The 13,152-nt window shown below is 63.7% G+C and overlaps 1 protein-coding gene across 1 annotated transcript; it reads left to right on the plus strand.

Annotated features, from left to right (window-relative positions):
- The first annotated feature begins 2,312 nt into the window (after nucleotides 1–2,312).
- PLBD2 (phospholipase B domain containing 2) lies at nucleotides 2,313–12,934 on the plus strand. Its single transcript, XM_056107166.1, has 12 exons — nucleotides 2,313–2,626; nucleotides 4,691–4,784; nucleotides 5,545–5,703; nucleotides 6,689–6,789; nucleotides 6,908–7,122; nucleotides 8,023–8,120; nucleotides 9,536–9,696; nucleotides 10,018–10,113; nucleotides 10,231–10,302; nucleotides 10,759–10,911; nucleotides 11,595–11,757; nucleotides 11,837–12,934. Exons 1-12 carry the CDS (start codon nucleotides 2,337–2,339, stop codon nucleotides 12,002–12,004), a joined length of 1,770 nt encoding a protein of 589 aa, XP_055963141.1. The 5' UTR covers nucleotides 2,313–2,336; the 3' UTR covers nucleotides 12,005–12,934.
- The last annotated feature ends 218 nt before the right edge of the window (nucleotides 12,935–13,152 follow it).

Genomic DNA, 13,152 nt, shown 5'->3' on the forward strand with positions numbered 1-13,152 from the left:
GCTCAGGGCGTCACAGAATCCCGATGCTCTGAGTTCCCAGACACGGCAGGGCGCCACCACCACGTCACTGATCAGGCTGCTCTGAGAGAATTGAGTGGCCTGGACGGAAGGGACAAGGGGAGGGAGGAGACTGGGGGTGGGGCGCACTTGAACGGGACCTTTCACCTGTCAGGTAGGAAAGGGGAGCCAGTTACGGGAAGGGAAGCTCAGAAGGAGCAAAGGAGGGGCGGGGTGATAGCCCAGAGGGGAGGATGCTGGCCTTACACACAACTGGCGGGGTTCAATCCGCAGCAGCCCACACAGTCCCTGGAGCACCACTAGGAGTGATTCAGTGTGCAAAGCCTGAACATCCTGGGTGTGGCCCCAAAACAACACAATAACAACAACAACAAAATGAGCAGAGGAGCTCAGGGAATGGCAGGGCCAGAGGGGGGTGGGGCAGGATGAAAAATAAATATGTGTTGGTGGAGGAGACAGACCTAGGTTCAAATCTTTGACATCCCATATGGTCCCCCACCTCACCAGTAGTAATTCTATTTTTTTTTTTTTTTGGCTTTTTGGCGATCAGGGGTTACTCCTGGCTCTGCACTCAGGAATTACTCCTGGTGGTGCTTGGGGGACCATATGGGATGCTGGGAATCGAACCCAGGTAGGCCGGGCGCAAGGCAAACGCCCTCCCCGCTGTACTATCGCTGTACTAGAGCTCCCGTGGAGACATATTTTCACACTTCTTTAAAGATTTTGGTTTCATGTTTGGAGGAAACCCTCGTCAACAAGACAGAAATATACCAAGAGGAAGTGATGTTATTGTAGATCTAGAAGTCACTTTGGAAGAAGTCTATGCAGGAAATTTTGTGGAAGTAAGTCCAACAATACAGCTATGCATATTGATTTTAAAAAAAATAATTCCTCTGCCCCTCTTGAAGAGCCCGGCAAGCTACCAAGAGTATCTCGCCCGCACAGCAAAGCCTGGCAAGCTACCCGTGGCATATTCAATATGCCAAACACAGTAACAACAGTCTCACAAAAGAGACGTTACTGGGCCCACTCGAGCAACTCGACTGAACAACAGGAGAACAGTGCTACACTGCTTTTATTTATTTTCCTGTTGAAAACTTTATTTATTTATTTATTACATTTTTTATTAGTGAAACACCACGAGGTACAGTTGTGACTTACAAGTTTTTGGGGTTTTTTTTGGGCGTTTTGGGTCACACCTGGTGATGCTCAGGGGTTACTCCTGTCTCTGCACTCAGGAATTACCCCTGGCGGTGCGCAGGGGATTATATGGGATGCTGGGAATTGAACCCAGGTCAGCCGCGTGCAAGGCAAATGCCCTACCTGCTGTGCTATCGCTCCAGCTCCAGGACTTAAAAGTTTTTGTGCTTGGGTTCCAGTAAGTCATTCTTTTTTTTTTTTTTAAATTTTTTTTTATTAGTGAAACACCATGAGGTACAGTTGTAGATTTACAATTTTTTGTGCTTGGGTTTCGATTATACAATGATCAGATACCCATCCCTCCACCAGTGCCCATTTTCCACCACCATGGATAATATCCTCCCCACCCCCCATCCCCCATCCCCCCCTGCCTCTGTGGCAGGGCAATCCCCTGTGTTCTCTCTCTCCTTTTGGGTGTTGTGGTCTGCAAAAGAGGCATTGAGTGGCAAACATGTTCAGTCCATAGTCCACTTTCGACATGCATCTCCCCTCCTGGGAGGATCCTCCAAACACCCTTTATTTGGTGTTCCCTTCTCTATCTGAGCTGCCCTTTCCTCTAGAATGCCCGACTGGCCACTAAGCTATGGAGTAATCCTCCTGGTGCTGATCTCAGCTATTCTTGGGTATTAATCTCATATTTTGTTACTTTATATCCCCCAGATGAATGCAATCTTTCTATGTCTATCCCTCTCTTTCTGACTCATTTCGCTTAGCATGATACTTTCCATGTTGTACCACTCGTATGTAAATTTCATGACTTCATCTTTTCTAACAGTAAGTCATTCTTGAGTGCTGAGCCAGAATTCAGCCTAGAGCACTGGGTGTGCACACAGACAGAGACATAGACACAGACAGACAGACAGACACACACACACACACACCCCTCTGCGTGAGACCTATTCGTTAGCCCAACTGCACCGACCTGGCGAGGCCCTTTAAGAACGGCCCCGCCCCCGAAGTGCTCCAGGCCCCGCCCACCGGGGGGGCGGGGATCCGCGCGGGCCCGCCCACCCGCCCGCCGGCCGCGGCCAGGCCCCGCCCACCCGGAAGTCCGGCGCGGCCCCGCCCCTCGCGGCGCGCGTCACGTGAGCGGCCGTAGCGCCCGGCTGCGCGGCGTCATGGCGGCCGCGCTGTCCGGCTCCGCGGGCCGGCGGCCGTGCCGGGCCCCGAGGCGGCCGCTGGCGCTGGCCCCGGCGCTGCTGGCCGTGGCGGCCGGGCTGTTGCTGAGCGGCCTGGCGGGCGCGATCCCGACCCCGCCGCCCGGCTCGGGGCGCGCGCAGTTCGCGGAGGCCTCCCGCAGCCGCTCGGTGGTCCTGGACGAGCAGAGCGGGCAGCTGAAGGTGGTGGACGGCCGCGCCCCCGAGGCCGTGGCCTGGGCGAACCTCACCAACGCCATCCGCGAGACGGGGTGAGGGTTGGCCGGACGCCCCGCCCCGCCCCGCGCCGACCCCGGGAGGTGGCGCAGCTGCCCGGCGGGGGCGGGCCGGGGGCGGGCCGGGGGCTCCTGGCGGGCGGCCCGGGCGACCCCCGCTCGGCGCCCCGCGGGGACCCAGGCCCGCCTTCCTGGCCCAGCCTCGTCGCGGGCAGCCCGCGGGGTCCGGCCGGGCCAGGAAGGGGCGTGTGTCCGAGACTCACCCGGGCCCCCGGGCCCCCTGGCCTCGCCAGCTGCATGCCCAGGCCGGACCCCCGACTGCCGCTCCCCGCGGGCCACCCCGCTCGTGCCTGCACCCCTGCCAGGAGGCTGGGGGGGCCTCTCTGGGCCCTCCTCGCTCACCCCTTGGGCCTTGGGTCCCGAGGCGGAAGCGGGGGCCTGTCCGGGGGACGCAGAAGGGACAGGCGAGGACGTTTGTCCCCGCCTATTGCCAGCACCTCCCCGGGACCTGCAGGCTGGGCGTCTCTGCGGCCCCTTAGCCCCGTCCCCTGGGAGCGTGTCCCGGGGCTTAGAATCCACAGTCCCCGCGCCAGGCCTGGCCCGTCCCGCTTGCCCGTGAGCGTCCACGGCGGGGGCCACCCCCGTTCTGGCGCTTGGTGGCACTTGGGTGTCACGCAGATCCCGTCTTGGGAGGAAGGCCTTTCTGGAGCTGGGGGAGCCTGGTGGGGCTGATCCAGGAAGACTCCCAGGGAGAGGAGGCCACAGGGATGGGTACCACTCTTGCCTGCCCCTAGACCAGCACCCTGCTGACTCACACCCCGCCGAGCAGAGCTCAGAGGGCCTGCCCAGTGCCAGCCAGGAAAGCAGCCCAGAGGGCAGGCCCGGCCAGTGTCAGGCGGCCCTGGGCTCAGGTGGATGCCTGGACCCTCCCTTAGAGAGTCAGGAGGAAGTTCCCTTGCTGTAATTTGGGCTCAGTCCCTCTGCGGTGTGACCTTGGGCAGCTTGCTTCCCCTCTCTGAGCTTCTTGCTCCCCTGAAATAGGAGAGGAGGTCCCAGAAACCCCCTACCCTATGTTCATTCTTTCGCGGCATGAAGACAGAGCAGATGTCCTCAGCCCGTTTTATGCCCTGGGAAACTGAGGCCTGTGCCGTGAGCCCAGGGCTCTCCCACCCCTCCGGCTTTCTCCTCTCTCTTCAGGCTGCTTTGCTGTGCAGGCCCCTCCCCTCCCTCCCCTACACTCCACGGGCCCTGGGCGTGGGGGTGATGGTGGGGGAGGGCACGGGGGGGGCATGGGGGCACGGAAACCCCAGCAGGACTGGGGCAAGGAGGCATTTGGGGGCTCCTGTCCCCGCCAGCAGGGTCTCTGCTCTGTCGCGCTGTCCCGTGTTGAAGGTTGGAGGTCAGGATTTTATTTGTAAACTTACTTGTGCTTTGGGACCCCCACTTGGCGGTCCTCAGGTCTTCCTGCCGACTCAGCGCTCGGCTCACTCCTGGTGGTGTTGGGGGACCCTCGATGGTGCCGGGGATCGAACCTCATTGGCCACCTGCAAGGCCAGCTCCCTCCCTGCTGTACTGTCAATCTGGCCCTGGAGGGCAGGAGTTGATTTATTTTTCCAACTTTTGTTGGGGCGTGGGCACACCCAGGGCTCGCTCCTGGCTCTGCACTCAGGAATCACTCCTCAGTGATGCTCGGGGGGCCCTGTGGGATGTCGGGGATCGAACCCGGGTCTGTCGTGCATGCGAGGCCAGCACCCTCCCTGCCATTCTCTTGGCATTGGTGCCTCCGATCTCCGTGTCTTTCCTTCCCGCCCCTGCGACCTGGCGTGAGTGGCCCCTCCCGCACGCCCATGTCACCCCCCGCTCTTCCCATTATGCTATAGGTGACGTGGGCGCGCGGTCCCCACGTCACCTGGGACGGAATGTTCCGGAGCTGGTGCATGGAGACTGTGTCGATGGGTGAGGGGGTCCTGCCCCCAGCAAGCCCCCACAGCCCCCAGACAGGCTCCCCGTGCTGCGAGCTGTAATGGTCAGGAGACGCCCCCCGAGGTGAAGCCAGGGCGCGGGCAGTGCCACCCCGCTGACCCGCCTGCCGCCCCTCAGGTGGGCCCTGCTGGAGGTGCACACGAATGGCCGCTTCAACGACAGCCTGCAGGCCTACGCCGCGGGGGTGGTGGAGGCCTCCGTATCCCAGGAGGTGAGCGAGAGCGTGCGCCCGGGATGGGGGGAGGGGGCCATGGCAGGGAGAGGCTTGCCTGCGTGTGTCCCAGACTTTCCCCTGAAGGGCCGGGAAGGTGGCTCAAGGGTGAGTGCACGTGTAGATTCTGCACGCGGGGGGCCTGGCCCCAGCCCTGCACTGCCTTGGCCCCTGTTGCACCCCAGGCGACCCTTGAGCACAGAGCAGGCCTCAGGCACTGCTGCGTGTCCCCCCAGAAAAAAACAGCCAGTCATCTGTCATTTTAAGTGCCCTGGGGGTTTTTTCCTGCCTGGAGAAGCTTGTGTTCTCGCTGACTCTCTGTCTCTCTCTGACTCTCACTCTTCACGTTTCTCAGTTTCCTTTCAGTAACCATTATTTTGCAAATAAATGAAAAGTGTCATGCATTAGGGCGGGGGGGTGGGGTTGCAAGTGGCTGAGCTTGTGTCTTTCCCGCGAGGCTCTGGGTTCGAGTCCCAGCACCCGCCCACCCCCCGCCCCGCGCTCCCCCAAGTATGCTAGGTACAATTTGACGCGGGTAAAAAATCTGTCACGTGCTCTGGGGGATGCGGCGTCGCACCAAGAGGGCAGTCCGTGGGGGCCGTGACACTGTCCTGTCTCCGGCCATGTCACCAGCGCGCCTGGCCTGGCACAGGCTCCGTGGGCGGTGCCCGGAGGAGGGGGGAGCAGAGGGGTGAGCAGCGCGAGCCGGGGTGGGCGCAGCACCCGCCGCCCTCCGCCCAGCCCCCTGCCCTGCCCCCAGCTTATCTACATGCACTGGATGAACACGGTGGTGAATTACTGCGGCCCCTTCGAGTACGAAGTCGATTACTGCGAGAAGCTCAAGCGCTTCCTGGACATCAACCTGGTGTGGATGCAGGAGATGATGAACCTGCAGGAGGCCTCCGTGTACTGGCACCAGGTGGGGCTGCCCGGGCGCCCGGCTTGTGTCTGTCGCGGTCACCGTTTCCCCTTTGCTTCTCCGCGCTTCTTTACCTGTCCACCTACCCACCCCCCCGTCTGCCAGTCGCCCATGCACCCATGGCCCATCCGTCCGCCACCCACCCAGTGTCCCACCTGTCTGCCCACAGCCCGTCTGTTTATGTACCAGCCGTCGCCCGTCCATCCAGTCACCTGTGTCTGTTCATCCACGATCTGCCCCTCTGTCCATCTGTCCATCGCGTCCACCCATCTGTTCACCAATTCGCCTACCTATCCATCCACCCACATGTCCAGTATCCACCCATCCTATACCATCTACCCATTTACCCACCCATCCACCCACCCACTCATCTATCCACCCACTCATCCATCCATCCACCCATCCACCCATTCATCCACCCATCCATCCATCCACTCACCCATCCATCCACCCACCAATTCATCCATCCACTCATCCACCCACCCACTCATCCATCCATCCACCCATCCATCCGTCCACCCACCCACCGACTCATCCATCCACCCACCCATCCATCCACCCATCCACCCACCCATTTGTCTGTCTGTTCATCCGACCATCCCTCCCTTCCTATCCACCCACCCAGCCGTCATCCCTCCCTCCCTCCCTCCCTCCTTTCTCCATCCCCTCCCCCTCCCGCAGATGGTTAGGCCCAGTGGGAAGCACAGTGGTGATACTCTCTGGTCACAAACCAATGGCCAAAGGGGAGAAGGCCAGGCTCGAACAGGTGCCCTTTGCGGCTGCGCGGCTGCCAAGGCTGGACTCCCAACTGGGACTTGTCAAGAGAGGCAGGCCTGGAGGCTTTCAGGGGAGGGGAGGTGGCTTTGAGCGGGGCTGTCAGAGGTGGCTTGGAGTCAGCACAAGTGGGGACACACAGCTGGAGGGGTGGGGTCAGGGGGAGCTGGGGCGGGCCGGGCTTGTCCTCACCGGGTGTCTCTGTCCCCAGGTGCAGCTGATCCTGCTGCAGCTGAAGGGCCTGGAGGACAGCTACGCGGGCAGCGTGAGGTTCCCCACGGGAAAGTTCTTCCTCAAGCCCTTGGGGTTCCTGTGAGTGGCCGGCGGGGCGGGCAGGGAAGGGCCCCCCCCCCCCGGGGTGAGTGGTGCGACAGCGCTGACCCCTGCCTGCCCACCCCTTTCCCCCCCGCCCCCCCCCCCCCCCCCGCAGCCTGCTGCAGATCTCGGGGGACCTGGAGGACTTGGAGGTGGCGCTGAACAAGACGCGGACCCAGCGCGTGCTGGGCTCGGGCTCCTGCTCAGCGCTCATCAAGCTGCTGCCAGGCCGCCGGGACCTGCTGGTGGCCCACAATACCTGGAGCTCCTACCAGCACATGCTGCGCGTCATCAAGAAGTACCACTTCTCCTTCCGGGAGGGCCCCCGAGGTGCGTGGGCACGGGGGGGGGTGCAGCTGCCTCCTCTCAGTCTGGGCTTCCCTTCCTCTACGGGGTGCCTGGGCCCCGCCCCGGCAGTTCTCAGCCAGCTGACACCCTGGTCCCGTTCAGGGGTCTGAGGGCGTCTTGCCGGTCCTGCTCAGAGGTGACAGGGGCCCCGTTCCCCTCGGCAGTGCTCACTTCCTTTTTTTTGGGAGGGGGGTCCCACCCAGTGATGCTCAGAGGTTACTCCTGGCTCTGCACTCAGGAGTCACTCCTGGCGGTGCTCAGGGGACCATATGGGATGCCGGGGATCGAACCCAGGTCGGGCCGCGTGCAAGGCAAACGCCCTTCCCGCTCTGCTGTCGCTCCAGCCCTGGCAGTGCTCACTTGAAGGGTATTAGCAGACACTGGGGCCTGAGCCCTAGTACTGCGGGATTCTATCCCCGGCGTTCCATAGGGTCCCCTGAGCCCACTGGGAGTAATTTCTGAGTGCAGAGCCAGGAGTCGGCATCCGAACCAAGAACAGAACGTGGAGGGTCAGGAGATCCAGAGCGGGAGGCCAGGCCACCCCAGTTCTAGGACGTTATAGGGTCCCGCAGGCGCCCCCAGAGCCGGGGTTAACCCTGAGCCGCCAGCTGTGCCCCCCGCACCCCTCCCCCCCCCCACACACACTCTGAGGAGTGAAAGTCCCTTGGGATCTATCTCCGCCCTGGGCTCCCCCTTCCCCACTTAGTGGGAGTGAGAGTCGATTGGTCCCATCTTGCTGCTCGGGAAACTGAGGCTCAGAGAGGCTCAGTCTGCCGTGGGGGTCTGGCGGCTACCCAGGGCTGAGCCGAATGACCAGACGCCTCCGTCCTAGGTTGGGTAGGGGCCCCTGGGGTTGGTCTGATGGCAATCGTCCCCCCGCAGAGGACTCTCCCCTGGTTCCTGGCAACACGCTGGTCTTCTCGTCCTACCCTGGCACTCTCTTCTCCTGCGATGACTTCTACATCACAAACAGGCAGCTGGTGAGTGCCCGGCCTGGGGCAGTGGCCGGCTGTGCCCTCCCTGCGTCTGGAGGAGCGCTCCCGACAGTGCCGGTCGCCCCGCTTTCCTGGCCGCTGCCCAGACTCCAGAGGGCTCTCCCAGGCCCAGCATTGCCCGGGCAACCCGCGGCACGGAGCAACCATCGGTGCCCACAAAGCCTGGCGTGGGGGGGAGTGGCCGCGCTTCTGTTTTCTGTTCTGATCTGGGGCGTCTCAGGAGGTGGGGGTGGGGTGGCGCCCGGATACAGCCCGGAGGTGATTTCTCTTCTTCCTCCTCCTCCTCCTCCTCTCCTCTTCCCCCTCCTCCCGCTCCTCCTCTCTCTCCTCCCTGCTGGAGCGTGGCTCCAAAGAGGGCTTGGCGAGGCAGTCCGTATCAGCCTGAGTCCTTGAGTGGTCCCAGGAGCAAATGCCCCCTTGGCCTTGGGGTCCACCAGCCAGCCGCAGTCGCCACCCAGCGGAGTCCTAGCACCTCCCGGGGATGGGGGGGATGTGGGGACTCCCAGCTTGTAGGATCGTTGTAAGGGTGGCAGGGGTTGTGCCAGGTGCTGCTAGAGACGCAGGCTGTGTGTCCCCTGTGCCGTGCGGGAGGGGACCCAGAGTGGGACCCAGAGGTCACAGCACTTCCTGGCCTAGTTCCTGGCTGCCCTCAGGGCTTTAGAGGCCTGGCAGGTGTGACGCTGGCACAATTGTGACGCTGGCTCAGGTGTGATGCTGTCACAGGTGTGAGTCCTGGTGCATGTGTGATGCTGGTGCAAGTGTGTGTCTTAGCACAAGTGTGGTGCTGGTGCAGGTGTGAATCCTGGTGCAGTTGTGAGTCTTGGGGCAGGTGTGATGCTGTCGCAGGTGTGTGCCTGGTGCAGGAGTTATGATGGCACAGGTATGGTGCTGGCACTAGAGTGATGCTGGCGCAGGTGAGGTGCTGCTCAGGTGTGTGTCCTGGTGCAGGTGTGATGCTGGCACAGGTGTGTGTCCTGGTGCAGGTGTGAGCCCTGGCGCAGGTGTGATCTGGGCCCTGCCAGTGGAGGGAGGAGTAAGCCGCAGGAGCGCAGGCCCGGCTGTGGGTGGCTGCTGTCCCAGTGCGTCTCTTAGACCTGAGGGTGACTCCTGCAGCGTCTCTCTGTGTCCAGCTCTTCCCTTGGGGTGCCACCCGGCTCCAGTGCTGGGGGGTGGGAGGGCGTCTGTGCCCTGCGTGCCAGCAGCTTCTCGTCAGTCAGGCTTGCGGACAGCCTCCAGGCTGCGGGGGACGGGCGGTCAGGGTGCCGGGCTGTCCCTGTGCCGGAACCCTCCTGCCCCGCTCCCCAGGGGCCCGGAGGAGCGGGACTCGGGGTCAGGGCCCCGTGGGCGCGGGCGGGTGCTCCAGCAGTGCCCGGCCTCCTGCAGCCCCGCCCGCCCGGCAGGTGACCCTGGAGACGACCATCGGCAACAGGAACCCGGACCTGTGGCGGTTGGTGCAGCCCCGGGGCTCGGTGCTCGAGTGGCTCCGCAGCATGGTGGCCAACCGGCTGGCCGTCGACGGGCCGTCCTGGGCGGACATCTTCAAGAATTTCAACAGTGGCACGTGAGTGGCCCTGGCGGGCCGCACAGCCTGGTCGTGGGCCACTTCCCACCAGCCCCTTGTCCCCGGACAGACACGCCCCTCTGCTAGGGAGGGGCCCCAAGGATGGACGGAGGACTTGGGCCTCGAGGGTCTGGAGGGCTGCTGGGGCCCCGAGAGCCAGAGTGGGGGCCCTGTGGCTGGCCCTGATGGCAGCCGGGGCCAGGCGATCGGGGTGAGCCCTGGGGTGCTGGTCGGGGTTGTGCCACGGGGGCGGGTTGGGAGCTGCCCCCCCCCACCCCGCATGCGCCCAGCCCACCCACCCCTCGGCTCCTGCGCCCACAGGTACAACAACCAGTGGATGATCGTGGACTACAAGGCCTTTGTGCCCGGCTCGGACAGGCCCCGGGGTGGGCTGCTCACCGTCCTCGAGCAGCTCCCGTGAGTAGCCGGGAGAGGGGCCCGGGCACCGCCAGCTGTCTCCCCCCCCAGCCATGGGCACCCCCAGGCTTCTGATCAGCGCCGTGCCCACGCCTGGCCCTCTGCCCTCTGCCGCAGGGGCATGGTGCTCGTGGCCGACAGGACCGCACAGCTCTACAACGAGACCTACTGGGCCAGCTACAACATCCCGTACGTGCCCAGGACCACCCCCCACAGCCCCCGCCCACCCAGAGCCACCCCCACAGTCCCCGCCGACCTTGGTCCATCCCCCCCCACACCCCATGCCTACCGGGGGCCACCCCCTCCCACGCCCATGGCCTCTGCCCTCTCCCAGTCACCTGTGGGTGGCCCCTTCCCGCCCCCAGGGATGTCCGCTCCTAGACTAAAGGACCCCTCCCTGCCCCCTCTGGCACACACCCCAGATAGCTGGGGTCCAGCTTGGCCCGTCGGGGGTTCCCACCCTCCCCGGCCACCTCATAGCTGTCCCCTGACTCACATCCCCGGGCTCCCCCTCAGCGGGCTGAGGCTGGATGAAAACCCTGTGGGACCCCAGAGCTCAGCGCTGTGCTCCCGGCCCGACCCTGGCCCGTGCTCCGGGCACCGGCGGCTGTGTTGGGGCCAGGAGTGACCACCCGTTCCCTGCAGGGCCTTCGAGACCGTGTTCAATGCCAGCGGGCTGCAGGACCTCGTGACCCTCTATGGCGACTGGTTCTCCTACGACAGGAACCCGCGCGCCCAGATCTTCCGGCGGGACCACTGCACCGTGCAGGACGTGTCCTCCATGCTCCGGCTCCTCAGGTGAGCGCCGGCCCCGTGCGCCCTGCCACGTGACTCAGTGCTCTCACCCTGACCCTCATCCCCGTCCCCATGTGACTGGTGAGGCTGCCTCAGTGCCACGAGGCACTAGCAAAACAGGCACCACTGTTCTTAGGGAGATGCAGACACCCCCGCGGGACCCCAGTGACCAGCCGCTTGTGTGAGGCCTGGAGGACTTCCTGGAGGGGGTTCCTAGTCAGAGCTCTAGAGCAGAGACTCCCAGACTGATCCTGCCTACCGCCCTCTCTTGAGATAAAAATTCTTCTGTGCCCCCTGGAATTCTACCTTCTTTAAAAAGTGAATAGAGGGGCTGGAGTGATCGCACAGTGGGTAGGGTGTTTGCCTTGCACACGGCCGACCCGGGTTCAATTCCCAGCATCCCATATGGTCCCCTGAGCACCACCAGGAGTGATTCCTGAGGGCAGAGCCAGGAGTGACCCTTGAGCATCACCCGGTGTGACCCAAAAAGGAAAAAAAAAGTGAATAGAGTTTGCCACACTCCCCACCCCCCAGTGCACCTTAGGACCCTGCTGGACCCCGGGTGGGTCCAGTGCTCCTTCCCGGCCCACTGTGGGAAACACTGCGCCCAGACGCAGCAGCCTGGACTGTGGCTGCGGCCCCCTTCCCTCTTCCCAGCATGACCGTGGCCCCCACCCCGCCCCCAGGTACAACAATTACCTGCACGACCCGCTGTCGCTCTGCAGCAACTGCACCCCGCAGCCCAACGCTGAGAACGCCATCTCGGCCCGCTCGGACCTCAACCAGCCCAACGGCTCCTACCCCTTCCAGGCCCTGCAGCAGCGCCTGCACGGGGGCATCGACACCAAGGTGGGCACTCAGCCCCAGGGCAGGGTGGGCCCCGGGGGTCCGGCTGGCACTCACGCCCTGCCCCCACGTGACCCCCCAGGTGACTAGCATGGGCCTGGCCCAGAACCTACGCATGGTGGCCGTCAGCGGCCCGACGTGGGACCAGGTGCCCCCGTTCCAGTGGAGCACCTCGGCCTTCGGTCACCTGCTGCACATGGGCCAGCCCGACCTCTGGAAGTTCATGCCAGTGGAGGTCGTGTGGGACTGAGCCAGAGACTGCCTGGGCCACTCCGCCACCCACGAGTCTCCGGCCTCGCCCCGTCCCGGCCCACCTCCAGGGTGGAGCCCCGCCCTCAAGCTTTAGCTCCGCCCCCGGGTTTTAGCCCCGCCCTCAAGCTTTAGCTCCGCCCAGGGCCTTGGCCCCGCCCTGGAGCCTTAGCTCCGCCCCTGGGTCTTGGCCCCGCCTCGGGTTGGCTCCGCCCCAGGCTCTAGCCCCGCCTCTGGGTTTGACTCCACCCCTGGGTCCACCCCCCAGGGCTTCAATCCCTCCTCCCGCCCTCCCCCAGGCCCCATGGATTTTGCGCCCTGCTCTGTCTAGCTGGCCCCTGGGTCTGCCAGGTTCACCTTCCTCAGGGCTCTCTCTTACGGGTGGGCTCGGAACCCAGGGGGGTCAGAGATGTCTCCCCCAGATGGGTGAGTACTACCCCGAGTCTGCCTCCCTCCTCCTCTCCTCTCCCTCCCTGCTTTGTCTCTCCACCCTCCGGACCCGGTCTTCACTCTGAGGCCTTGAGAAGGGCCCTGGCCCTGCTCTGGGTCCCAGCGGGGCAGAGGAGCTGGTCCCTGTCTCCCTGCTGCGGTCCTGCAGTGGGTGGCGGGCATCAGCCCCCAGACTTGGGCGCTGCTTCTCTAAGGCCTCATTCCTCTGAGCCCACCCACCCCCGGGATAGCGGGACCCCCGCTCCCGTCAGCTTCCTAAGGACAGGAGCTTGACAACAAACACAAACCAAAGTTTCTGGCAACTGGTGTGGGGGGGGCTTGAGTGGCCTTCTCTCCCTGGGGGCGGACAGGTGTGTCTGCCCCCGTGTCCAGCCTCACGCCCTCTGGCCCCCCATCAGGACCTGCCCTGGCCTCGGGCAGTGCCCACTGAGTCGCAGACTGTGCCGCCATTAAAGGAGAGGCCGTAGCCCTGTGCTGTGCTTTCTGGAGGGAACGGGACACTCTGGGACATGGGTTCTGCATACCTACATGCATGTGTGTCTACATACCTACACATCTGTGTGTCCATCAGTCGCCTGCCACCTCCACCTGTGTGGCATGCACCGCCCGTCAACCTCACGCAGCCACACCCCTCCCGTGCTGCCACACGTCATCCACCCGGTCAGCCATGCATCGGGTGTCCGTTATCCTCCACCTATC

The sequence above is a fragment of the Sorex fumeus genome, unplaced genomic scaffold, assembly GCF_029834395.1.
Source record: "Sorex fumeus unplaced genomic scaffold, SorFum_2.1 ptg000155l, whole genome shotgun sequence".
Classification (NCBI taxonomy): Eukaryota; Metazoa; Chordata; class Mammalia; order Eulipotyphla; family Soricidae; genus Sorex; species Sorex fumeus.